The 14,184-nt window shown below is 46.5% G+C and overlaps 1 protein-coding gene and 1 long non-coding RNA gene across 6 annotated transcripts in view; one reads left to right on the top strand and one right to left on the bottom strand.

The window, feature by feature from the left end:
- The window catches only part of LOC129537881 (uncharacterized), a 40,174-nt gene extending 40,033 nt beyond the window's left edge, over positions 1–141 (bottom strand). Inside the window, exon 1 of the long non-coding RNA XR_008682123.2 lies at positions 18–141. This is a non-coding gene — a long non-coding RNA (uncharacterized LOC129537881). The remainder of the gene's footprint in view (positions 1–17) is intronic.
- A 301-nt stretch (positions 142–442) lies between these two features.
- IL22RA1 (interleukin 22 receptor subunit alpha 1) overlaps positions 443–14,184 on the top strand; it is a 28,060-nt gene continuing 14,318 nt past the window's right edge. The window contains exons 1-6 of one of the 5 annotated variants that reach the window (XM_055397724.2): positions 546–616; positions 835–1,007; positions 4,708–4,840; positions 5,000–5,075; positions 6,097–6,275; positions 7,934–8,109. In XM_055397724.2, the coding sequence (XP_055253699.2) occupies positions 6,245–6,275; positions 7,934–8,109 (207 nt within the window). In that variant the 5' untranslated portion in view covers positions 546–616; positions 835–1,007; positions 4,708–4,840; positions 5,000–5,075; positions 6,097–6,244. Of the gene's footprint in view, positions 617–834; positions 1,008–4,707; positions 4,841–4,999; positions 5,076–6,078; positions 6,276–7,933; positions 8,110–14,184 lie in introns of all 5 variants that reach the window. The other 4 variants (XM_055397722.2, XM_055397723.2, XM_088843523.1 and 1 more) reach the window with 4 other exon arrangements.

Here is a 14,184-nt window from a genome sequence, read left to right as displayed (position 1 = left end):
AAGACACAAGCAAATACCTTTATCTCTTCTTGCCAGAACAAAACCAAGGAGTCGAGCTTTTCCTCTGCCACAAGGAACATTCCAGAACATATCTCCTGCTCCTGCCTCTGCTCCAGTTGCTTTCCTCAGGGTGAATCCCTGTGCATGGAATCACTGGAACAAAAGGTGGTTTGTAAGTTGCAAGCTTTTGATACCAGTGCCAGCTTGCTCCCAGATAAGGCTGTACATCACGGATTATTTTTGTCTTTTCTGCCTATCAGTTCCCTAATAAAGCACTGAAGAGTCTTAGGATGAATCAGCCACTGGACCAGATAAACAAGTCAGTCCGTCACTGTTGCTGTTTTCTGCAATTAGGAAGGGAACTCCCTTGGATCCTGCCCAGGACCTGGAATTCCGAAGCACACGGACCAGGCACCTTTGTACCCAGCTCCCCACTGCCCAGGTCCCACCTTTCCTCCTCTCCCCGCCCTCATGCCTAGGTGGAGTCAGCTGCCAAGGCGCCAAAGCTTCTCAGCCCTCCCTCTGGGCTCAGTCTAGAGTGGAGACCGAAAGAGGGCTCTGTGCCCGGCCCCGATGAGGACGCTACTGACCATCCTGGCGGCGGGCTCCCTGGTCGGTGAGTGCCCATCACCCTGCGGTCAGGTGTGCCCCTACCCAGTTGATGATCAGGGCGGTCCCCCCACCCCCGGAACCCCATCTAGCCCCAGCACGACCAGTTTCAGTTTCTTCTCTGCTGGGCTGCACTGGGAGTTTCCGGAGAGAAGTAGATACCAGCTCAGGTTGCTGGGCAGGAGAGGGGGAAGAGAGGGTCCCTCAGATCTTGGGTTCTTCCAGAGACTCAACTGGCCCTCAAGACTCTCACCGGTCTGAATCTGTGGGTGCTCCCACCCCAGCGGATGGAGAATTAGCTTGAGGGAGACGGACATCCCTGGACAACTCACATCTTTCTGGAAGAAGCTGTGCTTCTGTTCTTCTGCTTCTGGCTGGCGCTGGCCTGACATGGGGAGGTGAGGAAGCACCTAGATGGACAAAGCTTGAGTCCGGCCATTGCCTCCATCCATGCTCCCCAAGGGAGCCTCTTCCAGCCTCTTGTGCCAGACCTGAAAGAGCCCTTTCTCACAGAGTGCTCGGGTCTGTTGTACTAGGTCTTCAAACACCAGCGCTCTTAAGAAAATAGGACTCAAAGCATAGTCTTCACAGCCAATAAAGTATATTCTTTGATGTATGGTTATGGAGAACTTCAGGACCAATGCTTGAGATCCTAGATTGTCTCTCTGCTCCCTGAGATGTTTAATAAAATTCAGGGAAATTTCTGAGAAAGTGAAAGCATAGTCCCAGCTGAAGAAGGGGGAGGGGTGGCCGCTGTAAGGTCCCTTCAAGCTCAAGTGCGGGGTGAAGGCCATTAAGGGCTGGAGCTTCCAGTCCCTCCAATGCTGTGCCTCGTGTGTGCTGCGCGGATGCACAGGGTTTCCAGCTGCCCTCCCAGCCCTCCAGTTCACCCTCTCCTGGGCATCAAGTAGGGCATTCCCAGCACACTGAATTCATGATAAGTTCAGGAGACTTGATGCTTCTCCCCAGAAGACCCCAGATCTGTCCCTCCAGACCCCCACCCACTCTGGCTGGGGGCTCTCGGCCCTTCATGATGTGGCACCCAGGGGTACCACCCTTTAGGAAGTTGTTAGGAGTCTGTGAGTTCACTCTGGAGACCCAGACGCCTTCTTTGGAATTCTTAGGCTGATTCCAGAGCACGTTGATTTGCTTTTGCTTGTTTGTCCTTAGCTTCCCAACTGATTGACGTAGAATTGTTTTTCCTAGCAAATGCGAAAACTTCCTTTGATCAGATCGCCCAGGCTGTCAATCTCGAGACAATACACGTCTCCCCATGATTTCACAATGTAGACTTTTACCCAGGAAGCAGGAAAATGATGTGGGCTGAGGAGGCGATGATGAATTTGAGAGGGAAAATGGATGAGTGGGCAGGAGGAAAGGGGGAGATCTTGTTAGCCCTCAACACCCCCTAAAAGAGGGGTGCTGCCAAGGTCCACCAACCTGGCTTCAGGAAGCCAACTTCACTTCCCTCTTGGAAGGTGGGCCCCATTTCCATCCAACCTGGGCCCTTCACCTCCCTAGCATGTCCCAGCCTCAGCCATCTGCCTCCTCCAAACGCACGTGGCCCACCCAAGATACCGACCCCAACCTGCAACCCTCCCCCTGCAGACCACAGCCACGCCCACCCCTGGGCACACCCTGGCCTTCCCCCAAATCCCCCTCTCTTGCCTGCTCTTGACCTCACCACCTTGCCCGAAGCCACCATTGAGTTCCAACCTCAAGTGGGCTCCCTGCCTCAACTTAAGACCCAATTCTGAAGCCAGGACCCCTCCCTTCAGTGAGTGTGTGCTCAGTCGTGAAGTCATGTCCGACTCTGTGTGACCCTATGAACCGTAGCCTGCCAGGCTCCTCTGTCCATGGAATTCTCCAGGCAAGAATTAGAGGAGTGGGTTGCCATACCCTTCTCCAGGGGATCTTCCCGACCCTGGGATCGAACTTGCATCTCTTCTGTCTCTTGCATTGGCAGGAGTGTTCTTTACCACTAGCATCATCTGGGAATCCTTCGCTCCAGAGCAGACCCCAGTTCTGCCAAGACTCAGATCCAAACAAGATCCCAGCCACACCTTGGGACTCAGCACCATATCCATCACATTGGCTAGAGGCAGGAAGAAACCCCCGGCCCCTCAGACTGCAGTCTGGGGGCTCCGAGAACACAAAGAATTCTGCAGCTGCTGGGCCTGCCTGATCCACCCAGGTTCACAGAAGGATATGGCCTTAGCTTTAACACACAGATACACAGCAGAGTCGGGCGGTCCTGAGATACTTTCCTTTCCCCACAGATGCCTCCCAAGCCCACGGACCCCTCTTGCAGAAATCCTGTGTGTAGACTGGGAGTGGAGGAGTACATGACTCTCCACTCCCTCACTCTCTGGGCCTTCTGGCGTCATCGTCATTGACCGGGTTGGGGGTGGGCACACATCACATCAAAGACATGTACACACAGGCCTCAAGGCCTTGACCCAGCTGGGTCTGCACCTGTTTATTTCCCACCCCGGCCAACCAGGCCCTCTGAGCATGCGCAAAGCCAGCTGCCGTTCTGGTCGCCATTTTTCCTGTGCTCTCCTCCTTTCCTCAGACCAAGCTGGGAGGGCTGAGAGGAGGCCTATTTGTAAGTCAAGGGCTCTCATTTACAGTGAAGATTCGCTTCAGGGTCAGTGCCTCCTCCTGGGTCCTCTTCTTGGGGCTCTGGCCTTTGCGGCCCCTTCCTCGGCCCATTGTATCCGCCCCCAAAGCAGGCTAACTGCTGTGATGAGTATTGCACCCTGCCTCTCTGAGCCTCAGTTTTCCTTATCCATGAAATGGGCATAACCTGCCTCATCAGGTGGTCAGGAGCGCTTGATGAGGAGCACTTGACGTGCATTTCAGGCATGTCAGCTGCTGCTGTGGTCCAATTATTTCTATTTTGGAGCTGAAGAAATTGAAGTTCTAATGGCTTGAACAGCTTCCCCAAGGACACGCTGCCTGTTCAGTTCAGTCGCTCAGTCGTGTCTGACTCTTTGCGACCCCATGAACCTGTATATCGCCTCAGTCAGCGTCTTCCCCCTATGAATCGACAGGGCTGGGGAAGGCGCCTTTGCCCTCCTCAGCAGGTGTTTGGTGGGTGGGCAGGGACTGGACCCACCAACAGAGAGGCAAGGATTCACAAACATCTTCTCCACCCTTGTTTGAAATTACTGGTTCTAGGAAAGTTACTTCTTAGACACTAGTTGAGAACCTCTAAAATATTCCCTTGGTGAGAACACTGACTTCAGATGGTCCTGAGAAATGAATGAACACAACAGCAAGTGTTGACAAGGATGTGGAAGAACCGTGCCCACTCAAACGTCGCCGATGGGAATGTGAGACGGTGCTGCCACTTCTCTGGAAAACAGTTTGGCTGCTCTTCAAAAGTTCAACGCAGAATCACCGTGTGACCCAGAAATCCCACTCCTACCCAAGAGAACCGAAAACTTATGTCCACTTGAAAAACTTGTGCACTACCATTTGCAGCAGCATTACTCAAAATAGCCAAAAAGTGGAAACAACCCAAATGTCAGCAGCTGATGGGAGGATAAACAGAATGTGACCTATCCAAATGATGGAATAGGATTCAGCCGTAAGAAGGAAATAAGTACTAATCTACGTAATATGGATGAGCCTTGAAAACATGATGCCAAGTGAAAGAAGACAGACACAAAAGGCCAATTGGATGACTTCATTTATAGAAAATGTCCAAATAGGCAAAGTCATTGAGACAGGAAGTAGATTACTGGTTGCCTGGGGCTGGGAGGAGGGGAAGGATGGGAATGACAGCTCACGGATACAAGATTTGTTTGGGGGCGATGAACACATCCTAGAACTAGACCTGCAGCAGTGGGCTACACTACCTTGTGAATATATTTAGAATACCACGGAACTGTAGGATTTTAAGTGGCAAATTGTATGGAATGTGAATCATAGCTCAATAAAAAGGAAAAAGAAGTGAAGGGGAGTGGGAGGGTCGGTTAGCACAGTCTCCTGCTAAGTGGTTGCTGGCTCACCCCCTCGGTGGGCAGCTCATAAGGGATCTGGGGTGGGGTCTATGTACCCATCTGCTCACCCTGCTCCCACTTCTGGCAGCTCACATCGCTGAGGACACCTCGGATCTTCTTCAGCACGTGAAATTCCAGTCCAGCAACTTTGAAAACATCCTGACGTGGGACGGCAGGCTGGAGAGTGCCCCCGACACCGTGTACAGCGTCCAGTATAAGACGTAGGCTCCCCAGCAACGTGACCCCTTTGACTCTGCTCTGAAACCAAAGGAAACCCACCCCTCTTCCATATGTTCCCCACGTCCCCCTCGGACCCAGACTGGTGTCACTCAGCAACTCTCCCCCAAGACATGGCTTTGTCCTTGATGTTTCTTCTGCAGGGAGAGGTTAGAATGATGGCTACAAGTACGGGCTCTGGAGGCAAACACCAGCCCCTCATCCTATAACCCTGGGCAGGTAGATAAATTTCCCAAGTCTCCATTTCCCATCCATGAAGTAAAGCTGGCAATAATACTTTCCTCCTGGGGCTGTTGGATGGGTCAAATGAGTCATTAGCATGTGTGCCTGGCAAAGAACAAACGTCCAATCATTGCTTTATTATTTGGGGAAGACTAGGAGAAGGAAATGGCAACCCACTCCAGTGTTCTTGCCTGGAGAATCCCAGGGACGGGGGACCCTGGTGGGCTTCTGTCTATGGGGTCACACAGAGTCGGACACGACTGAAGTGACGCAGCAGCAGCAGCAGCAGGTCAACCACCAGGTGGCGCTCTGCCAATGCAAGTAGACGTAAGAGATGCCGGTTCAATCCCTGAGTCAGGAAGATCCCTGGAGGAGGGCATGGCAACCCACTCCAGTATTCTTGCCTGGAGAATCCCATGGACAGGGGAGCCTGGTAGGCTGCAGTCTATAGAGTGGCACAGAGTCAGACACAGCTGAAGCAATTTAGCATGCATGCACGCAAGTCAACAAAAAGTCATGTTCACCCCCTCCAGCCTCCACCCAGCCCCATTCCCGCTCATCTCCCTTCGCAGGCAGGAGAGGCGGGTTGCATGGGCTCAGGAATCTGCAAACCTGGGTTCCATTCCTGATCCTGCCACTTCATCCTGTGCCAAGTCACTTGCCCTCTCCAAGGCCCAGGTCCCTGACCTGTCAATGGGCCTAACAGTGCCCAGAACATGAACTCAAACTGTCTGAGCTCACATCCTGGCTCCCTGCATGCATGATGCAAACAGCTGGGCAAATTTTACTTCCTGAAGCCCTGGCTTCCTGACTTGAAAAGGAAGGAAGATATTAATAATGTGTGAACCTCACAACACTGTTGTGAGGTTGATCTGAAGACTAACAGATCATCTGCATAAAAAGCCCGGGACACACGTGCTAAGTAAATATCCGATATCGTTATCAATATTAATAAACCACAGGCTGGCTGCCAAGCCTGTTCATGAAAGGTGTGCTCCAGCCCCTCCCTTGCCCACAGGTATGGAGAGGGAGGATGGTTGGAAAAGAAGGGCTGCCAGCGGATCACCCGGAAATCCTGCAACCTTACCGTGGAGACAGGCAACCTCACCGAGCTCTACTATGCCCGGGTCACCGCCACTGACGGGGCAGGCCGGTCTGCCACCAAGATGACCGACCGCTTCAGCCCACTGCAGCACAGTGAGTAGAGGCCTCTCGTTGCACGGGATGCGGGGTGGGAGGATGGCCTTTTCCCCTCTGGAGTGGGTGGAGCATCCAGAAGGGCTCTACCTCTCAGGGCTAGTTAAGGATGTGGCTTTTAGGGAAGACGCCCCAGCCTGGACAGCATCCCCCGCGTGGTTCTCCATCTTTCTCCGTCTCTAGACCTCTCGTAAGCAGACCACCTTCACCTCGCCGCTTGAGCGCAACCAAGGCCTCCGTACCCCGTCCCCCTGCTCCTTCCGTGACTCTTCTCCAATCCTCAGTCACGCTTCAGTTTCAACCTCACCTCCTAAGTGAACATCCCCACCCCACAGCCCCAACAACTCCCTCGTACTATACAGGTCATCACCTGCTATTTTCCGTCACCATGAACTGTTCACTGACTTCAGAGCCCAGATCATAACCTGTCTTTATCGTTTGCTTGCACGGATATCATCTGAATTGAAATGTGAGCGTCATGAAGGCATGCGTGGGCGTGGGACCCATTGTATTCCTAGTCCCTGACATAGCGCCTGGCACATAGGAGATGCTCCATACGTAACTGATGAAGGATTAGATGGCTGGATGGATAAATGGATGAGTCGCCAAACTCCTCACACAAGTTAAGCGGGTGATGTTCACTAATTGAGTTAAAAGTCACATGGCTTTTTAAGAAAATAAAATTCAGTAAGTTATTTTATATTGTCTCTCAGCTTGTTCAATTAATGCATAGTTATTGTAGGAAATTTGGAAAATATAGAAATATGTAAAGAAAAATAAAACTAAGCCCAAATAATCTGAACACTTAAACATAACTGCAGTTACTAGCAACTGTATCTACTCTTTTGTGATCTGGTGGTTTGTTTTTCATTTCATGGTATCGTGAACATTTACCCATGTCATGAAATACTTTTCCACATCATGATATCTCACAACTACAAGAATGATCCATTCTATGGAGGTACATTAACTGACTTCCCGACGGAATCAGGTTTTTTGTTGTTGTTGTTTTAATAAATAACACTGAAGCAAACATTCTTTTAGTGCAGATCATTTTAATCTTGGAGGTCAATGGACCTTTGAGGACTTTTTATAAGTCAGCTTCAGGGGGAGACATGAATCCCTGAAATTGTTTGCAAGATTTTTATATATGTACATTTTGGGGGAGCAAAGAACCATAACATTCATCAAATTTACAGAAGGGTCTATAAACCAGGAAAGGTCGTTTGGTTATTTGGAAAATTCATCGTGAGAGAGATTGAAGTCTTAGGCCTTGCCTTTGAGGCTACATCAATGATATTTCAAACCGCAAACATTCTTCAGGATGCACAGTTGAAACATCACTCCCCAAAACTCTCATTGCCAGTAGACTGGGGATGTGTGGAGGCTGGGGTAAGGGTATGATCAGCCTAGGAGGGCAGGGCTCCTCTCCCTGGGCTCTTCCCACTACCCTTGGTCACCCCTTTGCCAGCCTTACACCCAAGCACCAATCGCTTCTCTTCTCACCTGTTAATTTAGCTGATGCTTTCAGAAGCATGGCTGGGGCTAGGGTGGGAGAGGGTGGAAAGCAGTCATTTCCCAAGGTCCATGGCAGTCTCTCAGACACTTCTAGCTGATTACAACTGTTTCATTTCTTTTTCTCTCTCTCCCTTTTGTAGCTAGCATCAAACCACCTGATGTGACCTGTATCCCCAAGGTGAGATCCATCCAGATGATTGTCCATCCCACCTACACACCGATCCGTGCTCGGAATGGCCACCAGCTGACCTTGGAGAACATCTTCCAGGACCTACTCTACCGCTTAAAGCTGCACATCAACCACACCTACCAAATGGTAAATGAAGGGTGAATATACATACCACCATGGCCCTTCCCTGCCTCCAAAACCCATTTTCCTCTCTGCATTGCTTTAAGTAAAAATGAGATGTGTTACATAAATCAGCATTTCCCAGAATACACCTACAGCCTACCTCCTGTAAATTCACACACAAAATAGCATGCTAAAGTCTCTGACAAGTCCTGCAAACTCAAGACTCCAGTTTCAGTTTGTTTAATACAACTGTTCTCACATGTATTTGATCAGAGAAAGTCCCTTTATTTTGCATTACATGTTGGCTTTTTTCTTTTTCTTTTCTTTTTTTTTTGCCTAATGTCTTCTAACATTCTGAAGACATCTTCTATTAACATTCTCACATGTCCTCTTTGGAAAATACTGGAATCAGTTTCTTTTGTTGTTCAATCCCTAAGTCATGTCCAACTCTTTACAACCCCATGGACTGCCCTACAGGATTCCCTGTCCTTCACTATCTCCTGAAGTTTGCTCAAACTCATGTCCATTGAATCAGTGATGCCATCCAACCATCTCATCCTCTGTCGTCCCCTTCTCCTCCTGCCTTCAATCTTTCCCAGCATCAGGATCTTTTCCAATGAGTCCACTCTTGGCATCAGGTGGCCAAAGAATTGGAGCTTCAGCTTCAGCATCAGTCCTTCCAACAAAAATTCAGGGTTGATTTCCTTTAGGTTTGACTGGCTTGATCTCTATCTCCTTGCTGTCCAAGAAACTTGCAAGAGTCTGCTCCAGCACCACAATTCAAAAACATCAATTCTTTGGTGCTCAGCCTTCTTTATGGGTCAGTTCTCACATCTGTACATGACAACTGGAAAAACCATACTTTGACTATATGGATTTTTGGCGACAAAGTAATGTCTCTGCTTTTTAATACACTGTCTAGGTTTGTCATAGCTTTTCTTCCAAGGAACAAGTATCTTAATTTCGTGACTGCAGTCACCATCCACAGTGTCTTTGGAGCCCAAGAAAATAAATCTGCCACTGTTTCCACTTGCCCCCATCTATTTGCCATGAAGTGATGGGACCGCATGTCATGATCTTTGTTTTTCAATGCTGAATTTTAAGCCAGCTTTTTCACTCTCCTCTTTCAATTTCATCAAGAGGCTCTTTAGCTCCTCTTTGCTTTCTGCCATTAGGGTGGTATCATCTGCATATCTGAGGCTGTTGATATTTCTCCCAGCAATCTTGATTCCAGCTTGTGATCATCCAACCCAGTATTTCTCATGATGTACTTTGCATATAAGTTAAATAAGCAGATTAATAATATATGGCCTTGATGTACTCCTTTCCCAATTTGGAACCAGTCCGTTGTTCCAATTCTGGTTCTAACTTTGCTCTTTGACCTGCATACAGATTTCTCAGGAGGCAGGTAAGATGGTCTGGTATTCCCATCTCTTTAAAAATTTTCTACAGTTTTTTGTGATCCACACAGTCAAAGGCTTTGGTGTAATCAATAAAGCAGAAGTAGAATGTTTTTCTGGAATTCTCTTGCTTTTTCTATAATCCAACGGATATTGGCAATTTGATCGCTGGTTCCTCTGCCTTTTCTAAATCCAATCTGAACATCTGTAAGTTCACGGTTCATGTATTGTTCAAGCCTAGCTTGAAGGATTTTGAGCATTATTTTGCTAGTGTGTGAAATAAGTGCAATTGTGTAGTAGTTTGAGCATTCTTTGGCATTGCCTTTGTTTGGGATTGGAATGAAAACTGCCCTTTTCCAGTCCTGTGGCCACTGCTGAGCTTTCCAAATTTGCTGGCATATTGAGTGCAGCACATTAATAGTATCCTCTTTCAGGATTTGAAATAGTTCAGCTGGAATTCCATCACCACCACTAGCTTTGTTCACAGTGATGCTTCCTAAGGCCCACTTGACTTTGCATTCCAGGATGTCTAGCTCTAGGTGATAGGCGAATGACCACACTACCATGGTTATCCAGGTCATTAAGACATTTTTTTGTACAGTTCTTTGGTGTATTCTTGCCACCTCTTCTTAATATCTTCTGCTTATGTTAGGTCCTTGCTGTTTCTGTTGTTTATTGTGCCCATTTTGCATGAAATGTTCCCTTGGTATCTCTAGTTTTCTTGAAATTCAGTTTAGTTCAGTTGCTCAGTCATGTCCGACTCTTTACAACCCCATGGACTGTAGCACACCAGGCTTCCCTGTCCATCACCAACTCCTGGAGCCTACTCAAACTTCTTGAAGATATGTCTAGTCTTTCCCATTCTATTTTTGTCTTCCTCTGTGTCTTTGCATTGATCGCTGAAGAAGGCTTTCTAATCTCTCCTTGTTATTCTTTGCAAGTCTGCCTTCTGTTGAGTAAAGTTTCCTTTTCTCCTTTGCCTTTCACTGCTCTTCTTTTCTCAGCTATTTGTAAGTCCTCCTCAGAGAAGCTTTTTGCCTTCTTGCATTTGTTTTTCTTGGGGATGGTTTTGGTCACCACCTCCTGTACAATGTTACAAACCTCCATCCATAGTTCTTCAGGTACTCTATCAGATCTAATCCCTTGAACCTACTTGTCACTTTCACTGTATAATCATAATGGATTTGATTTAGATCATAGCTGAATGGTCTAGTGGTTTATCCTACTTTCTTCCATTGCAGTCTGAATTTGGCTATAAGGAGTTCATGATCTGAGCCACAGTCAGCTCCCAGTCTTGTTTTTGCTGACTGTATAGAGCTTCTCCATCTTTGGCTGCAAAAAAAAAAAAAGTCAATCTGATTTCAGTATTGACCATCTGGTGCTGTCCATATGTAGAGTTGTCTCTTGTGTTATTGGAAGAGGGTGTTTGCTATGACCAGAGCGTTCTCTTGGTAAAACTCTGTTAGCCTTTGCCCTGCTTCATTTTGTACTCAAGGAATCAGTTTCTACTGCTGCAATTCTTTTTGCTGACTCTCCACTTTTTGAGGGAACTGGATACAAGCAGTGTCTTAAGATCAGTAATAATGAAAGGTGGAAGGCAGGGGCATAAATTGTCAAATGTTACACATTTCTTTTTGTATTCAGAAAATAAAGGAACTATGTCCCCGTGCCCCCTGTAGTGTGAGCCAATAATCCATAATCCCACTGAATGGCTATTCCTGCATTCAAGGAGTTTATAATCCAATGGGTGTGGCAAGAATGAAAGCAAGAATTTATACAGCTAGAGGTAGAGGGAAACAAGAGTGTGTGAGAGACAGAACAGAGGAGGTGTCAGCTCAGAGAGATCTGAGAGAACCTCTAGAACAGGAGACTTTCTTGTGCCAGTACCAGTTTCTGAGGTGTACCAGGTAATATATGCTGACTGTGTCGTTTATCCCTCATCACAACACTGTGAAGTAGGTGATTCTGTCTCCATTTTCTGAATGAGAAAACAGAGGTTCAGAGAGGTTAAGTCACTTGCTCAAGACTGGTCAGCAAATAATAGCGTAGTCAAGACTCAAAGCCAGCTTTGTTCCAAGTCCACATTCCTTCCCTCCCCCTTTCCCTGGTCTACCTTGTCCCACTACGATCAGAGAGAAAAGCAAGGACACTTAAGATAGTGTTGGAAAGCACAAAACTATGATTTGAGTTGAATCATAGGGCCATGTAGAACAGTTTCTCAGTAAATAAACCTGGTCCCAAACCAATGGCATCGCAATCTCCTACTGCCTTGGTTTAGAATGCATGTTCTTGGGCCCCCTTATAATCTGCTTCATGAAATTCTAGAGTTTCGCCTCTGGGATCTGAATTTTAGTAGGAACCCAGTGATCACTACTCACCCTAAAGCTTAAGAACCACTGATGGGGAGGAAATATGCCAGCCCCGAAAAGACAGGCTGGGGCCGTGCTGTCGAAGTCTGGAGGGCAGACGGAGGAATCAGGAGTCGTTATTGGCTTCAGTCCTCAAGGGGAGTGAGCAGAGATTACTGAGCAGGAAGAGGCTTTATCACAACTCATTTTTGGCAAATATTTGGGGTTGGAATGAATATTTTATTGTTACTGATTTACGGTTTAATTCAGTTTGTGACCGGAGAACATATTCTGTGTGAGTTCACTCCTTTATGGAGACTTGTTTTATGGCCCACCATATGGGCTATCTTGGTGAATGTTTCACATGCCCTCGAAAAGAATATGTGTTTTGCGGGTGTTTTGTGGAGTGCTCTACAAATACCAATTAGACAAAGTTGGCTAAGAGTGTCATTCATATCTTCTATGTGTTTCCTGATTTGGGGGAGCTCTATTGTTCTCTTAATTGCTGAGAGTATTACAATCTCCAGCTTTCATTATGGATTTGTCTATTTTCCCCTTTAATTCTGTGCATATTCAAAATTTATTATCAGACAGTTACAAACATGGTTGTTATAGCCTCCTGGTGAATTGACCCTTTCATCATTATGAATTGTTCCCTTTTATCTCTAGTAATACTCTTTTTATTGAAGTCTACCTTATCTCACTATTAATATAGTGACTCTAGCCTTATATTTCGGAGAAGGCAGTGGCAAGCCACTCCAGTTCTATTGCCTAGAAAATCCCATGGATGGAGGAGCCTGGTAGGCTGCAGTCCATGGGGTCGTTAAGGGTCGGACACGACTGAGCGACTTCACTTTCACTTTTCACTTTCCACTTTCACACATTGGAGAAGGAAATGGCAACCCACTCCAGTGTTCTTGCCTGGAGAATCCCAGGGACAGGGGAGCCTGGTGGGCTTCCGTCTATGGGGTCACACAGAGTCGGACACGACTGAAGTGACTTAGCAGCAGCAGCCTTATATTTGGGGCTTCCCTGGTGGCTCATGATAAAGAATCTGCCTGCTAATGCAGGAGATGTGGGTTTGACCCCTGGGTCAGGAAGATCCCCTGGGGAAGGAAATGGCAGTCTGTTCCAGTATTCTTGCCTGGGAAATCCCATGGGCAGAGTCAGAAACAACTTAGCAGCCTGACAAAACAAAGCCTTATATCTATAATTTGTATGGTGTAGTTTTTATATCCATATATTTTCAAACTATCAGTGCCTTTATATTTATTTTTTCATTTTATTTTATTTTTAATTGGAGGATAATTGCTTTACAATATTGTAATGGTTCCTGCCATACATCAACATGAATCAGCCACAGGTATACATGTGTCACATCTCTCCTGAACCTTCCTGCTAGTGCTTCTATATTTAAAATGTATCTGTTGTAGACAGCATTATGATAGTCTTTCCCTTTTTAAGAATTGAGATATAATCACATATCATAAAAATCACCCCCTTTACAATATAGGAATCAGTGGTTTTACATATATTCAAGAAATTTTCCAACTGTCACCACTATCTAATTGTGTCTGTTCTGTTAATCTGTTTTCAAGTTCTGTGACTCTTCTGTCATCTCCAATTTGTTGTTAAGACTATTCAGTGGGCATTTTTATTTTAAACTTTTTTTCAGTTCTGAAGTCTCTAATTTTTATAGTTTCTATATGTTACTGGAAAATTATTCATTTATTGTAAGCACATTTTCCTTAACTCCTTGAGCATACTTATATTAGCTGGTTGTCTGAGGAGGCCTTATAAATAGATGAGAAAAGAAGAGAAGTGAAAGGCAAAGTAAAGATATATCTATCTGAATGCTGTTCCAAAGAATAGCAAAGAGACATAAGAAAACCTTCCTAAGTAATCAGTGCAAAGAAATAGAGGAGAGCAATAGAATGGGAAAGACTAGAGATATCTTTAAAAAAATTGCAGATCCCAAGGGAACATTTCTTCCAAAGATGGGCACAATAAAGGACAGAAAAGGTATGTTCCTAACAGAAGCAGAAGATATTAAGAAGAGGTGGCAAGAATACACAGAAACACTATACAAGAAAGATCTTAATGACCCAGATAACCAGCATGGTGTGATCACTTACCTAGAGCCAGACATCCTGGAATGCGAAGTCAAGTGGGCCTTAGGAAGCATCACTACGAACAAAGCTAGTGAAAGTGATGAAATTCCAGTTGAGCTATTTCAAATCCTAAAAGAGGATGCTATTAATGTGCTGCACTCAATATGCCAGCAAATTTGGAAAACTCAACAGTGGCCACAGAACTGGAAAAGGGCAGTTTTCATTCCAATCCCAAAACTA

This window comes from Moschus berezovskii, chromosome 2, assembly GCF_049115385.1.
Source record: "Moschus berezovskii isolate FMDL1 chromosome 2, NW_MosBer_1.0, whole genome shotgun sequence".
Lineage (NCBI taxonomy): Eukaryota > Metazoa > Chordata > Mammalia > Artiodactyla > Moschidae > Moschus > Moschus berezovskii.
Note: the sequence above shows the minus strand (reverse complement) of the source record. Positions and strands in the feature narration are given on the sequence as shown.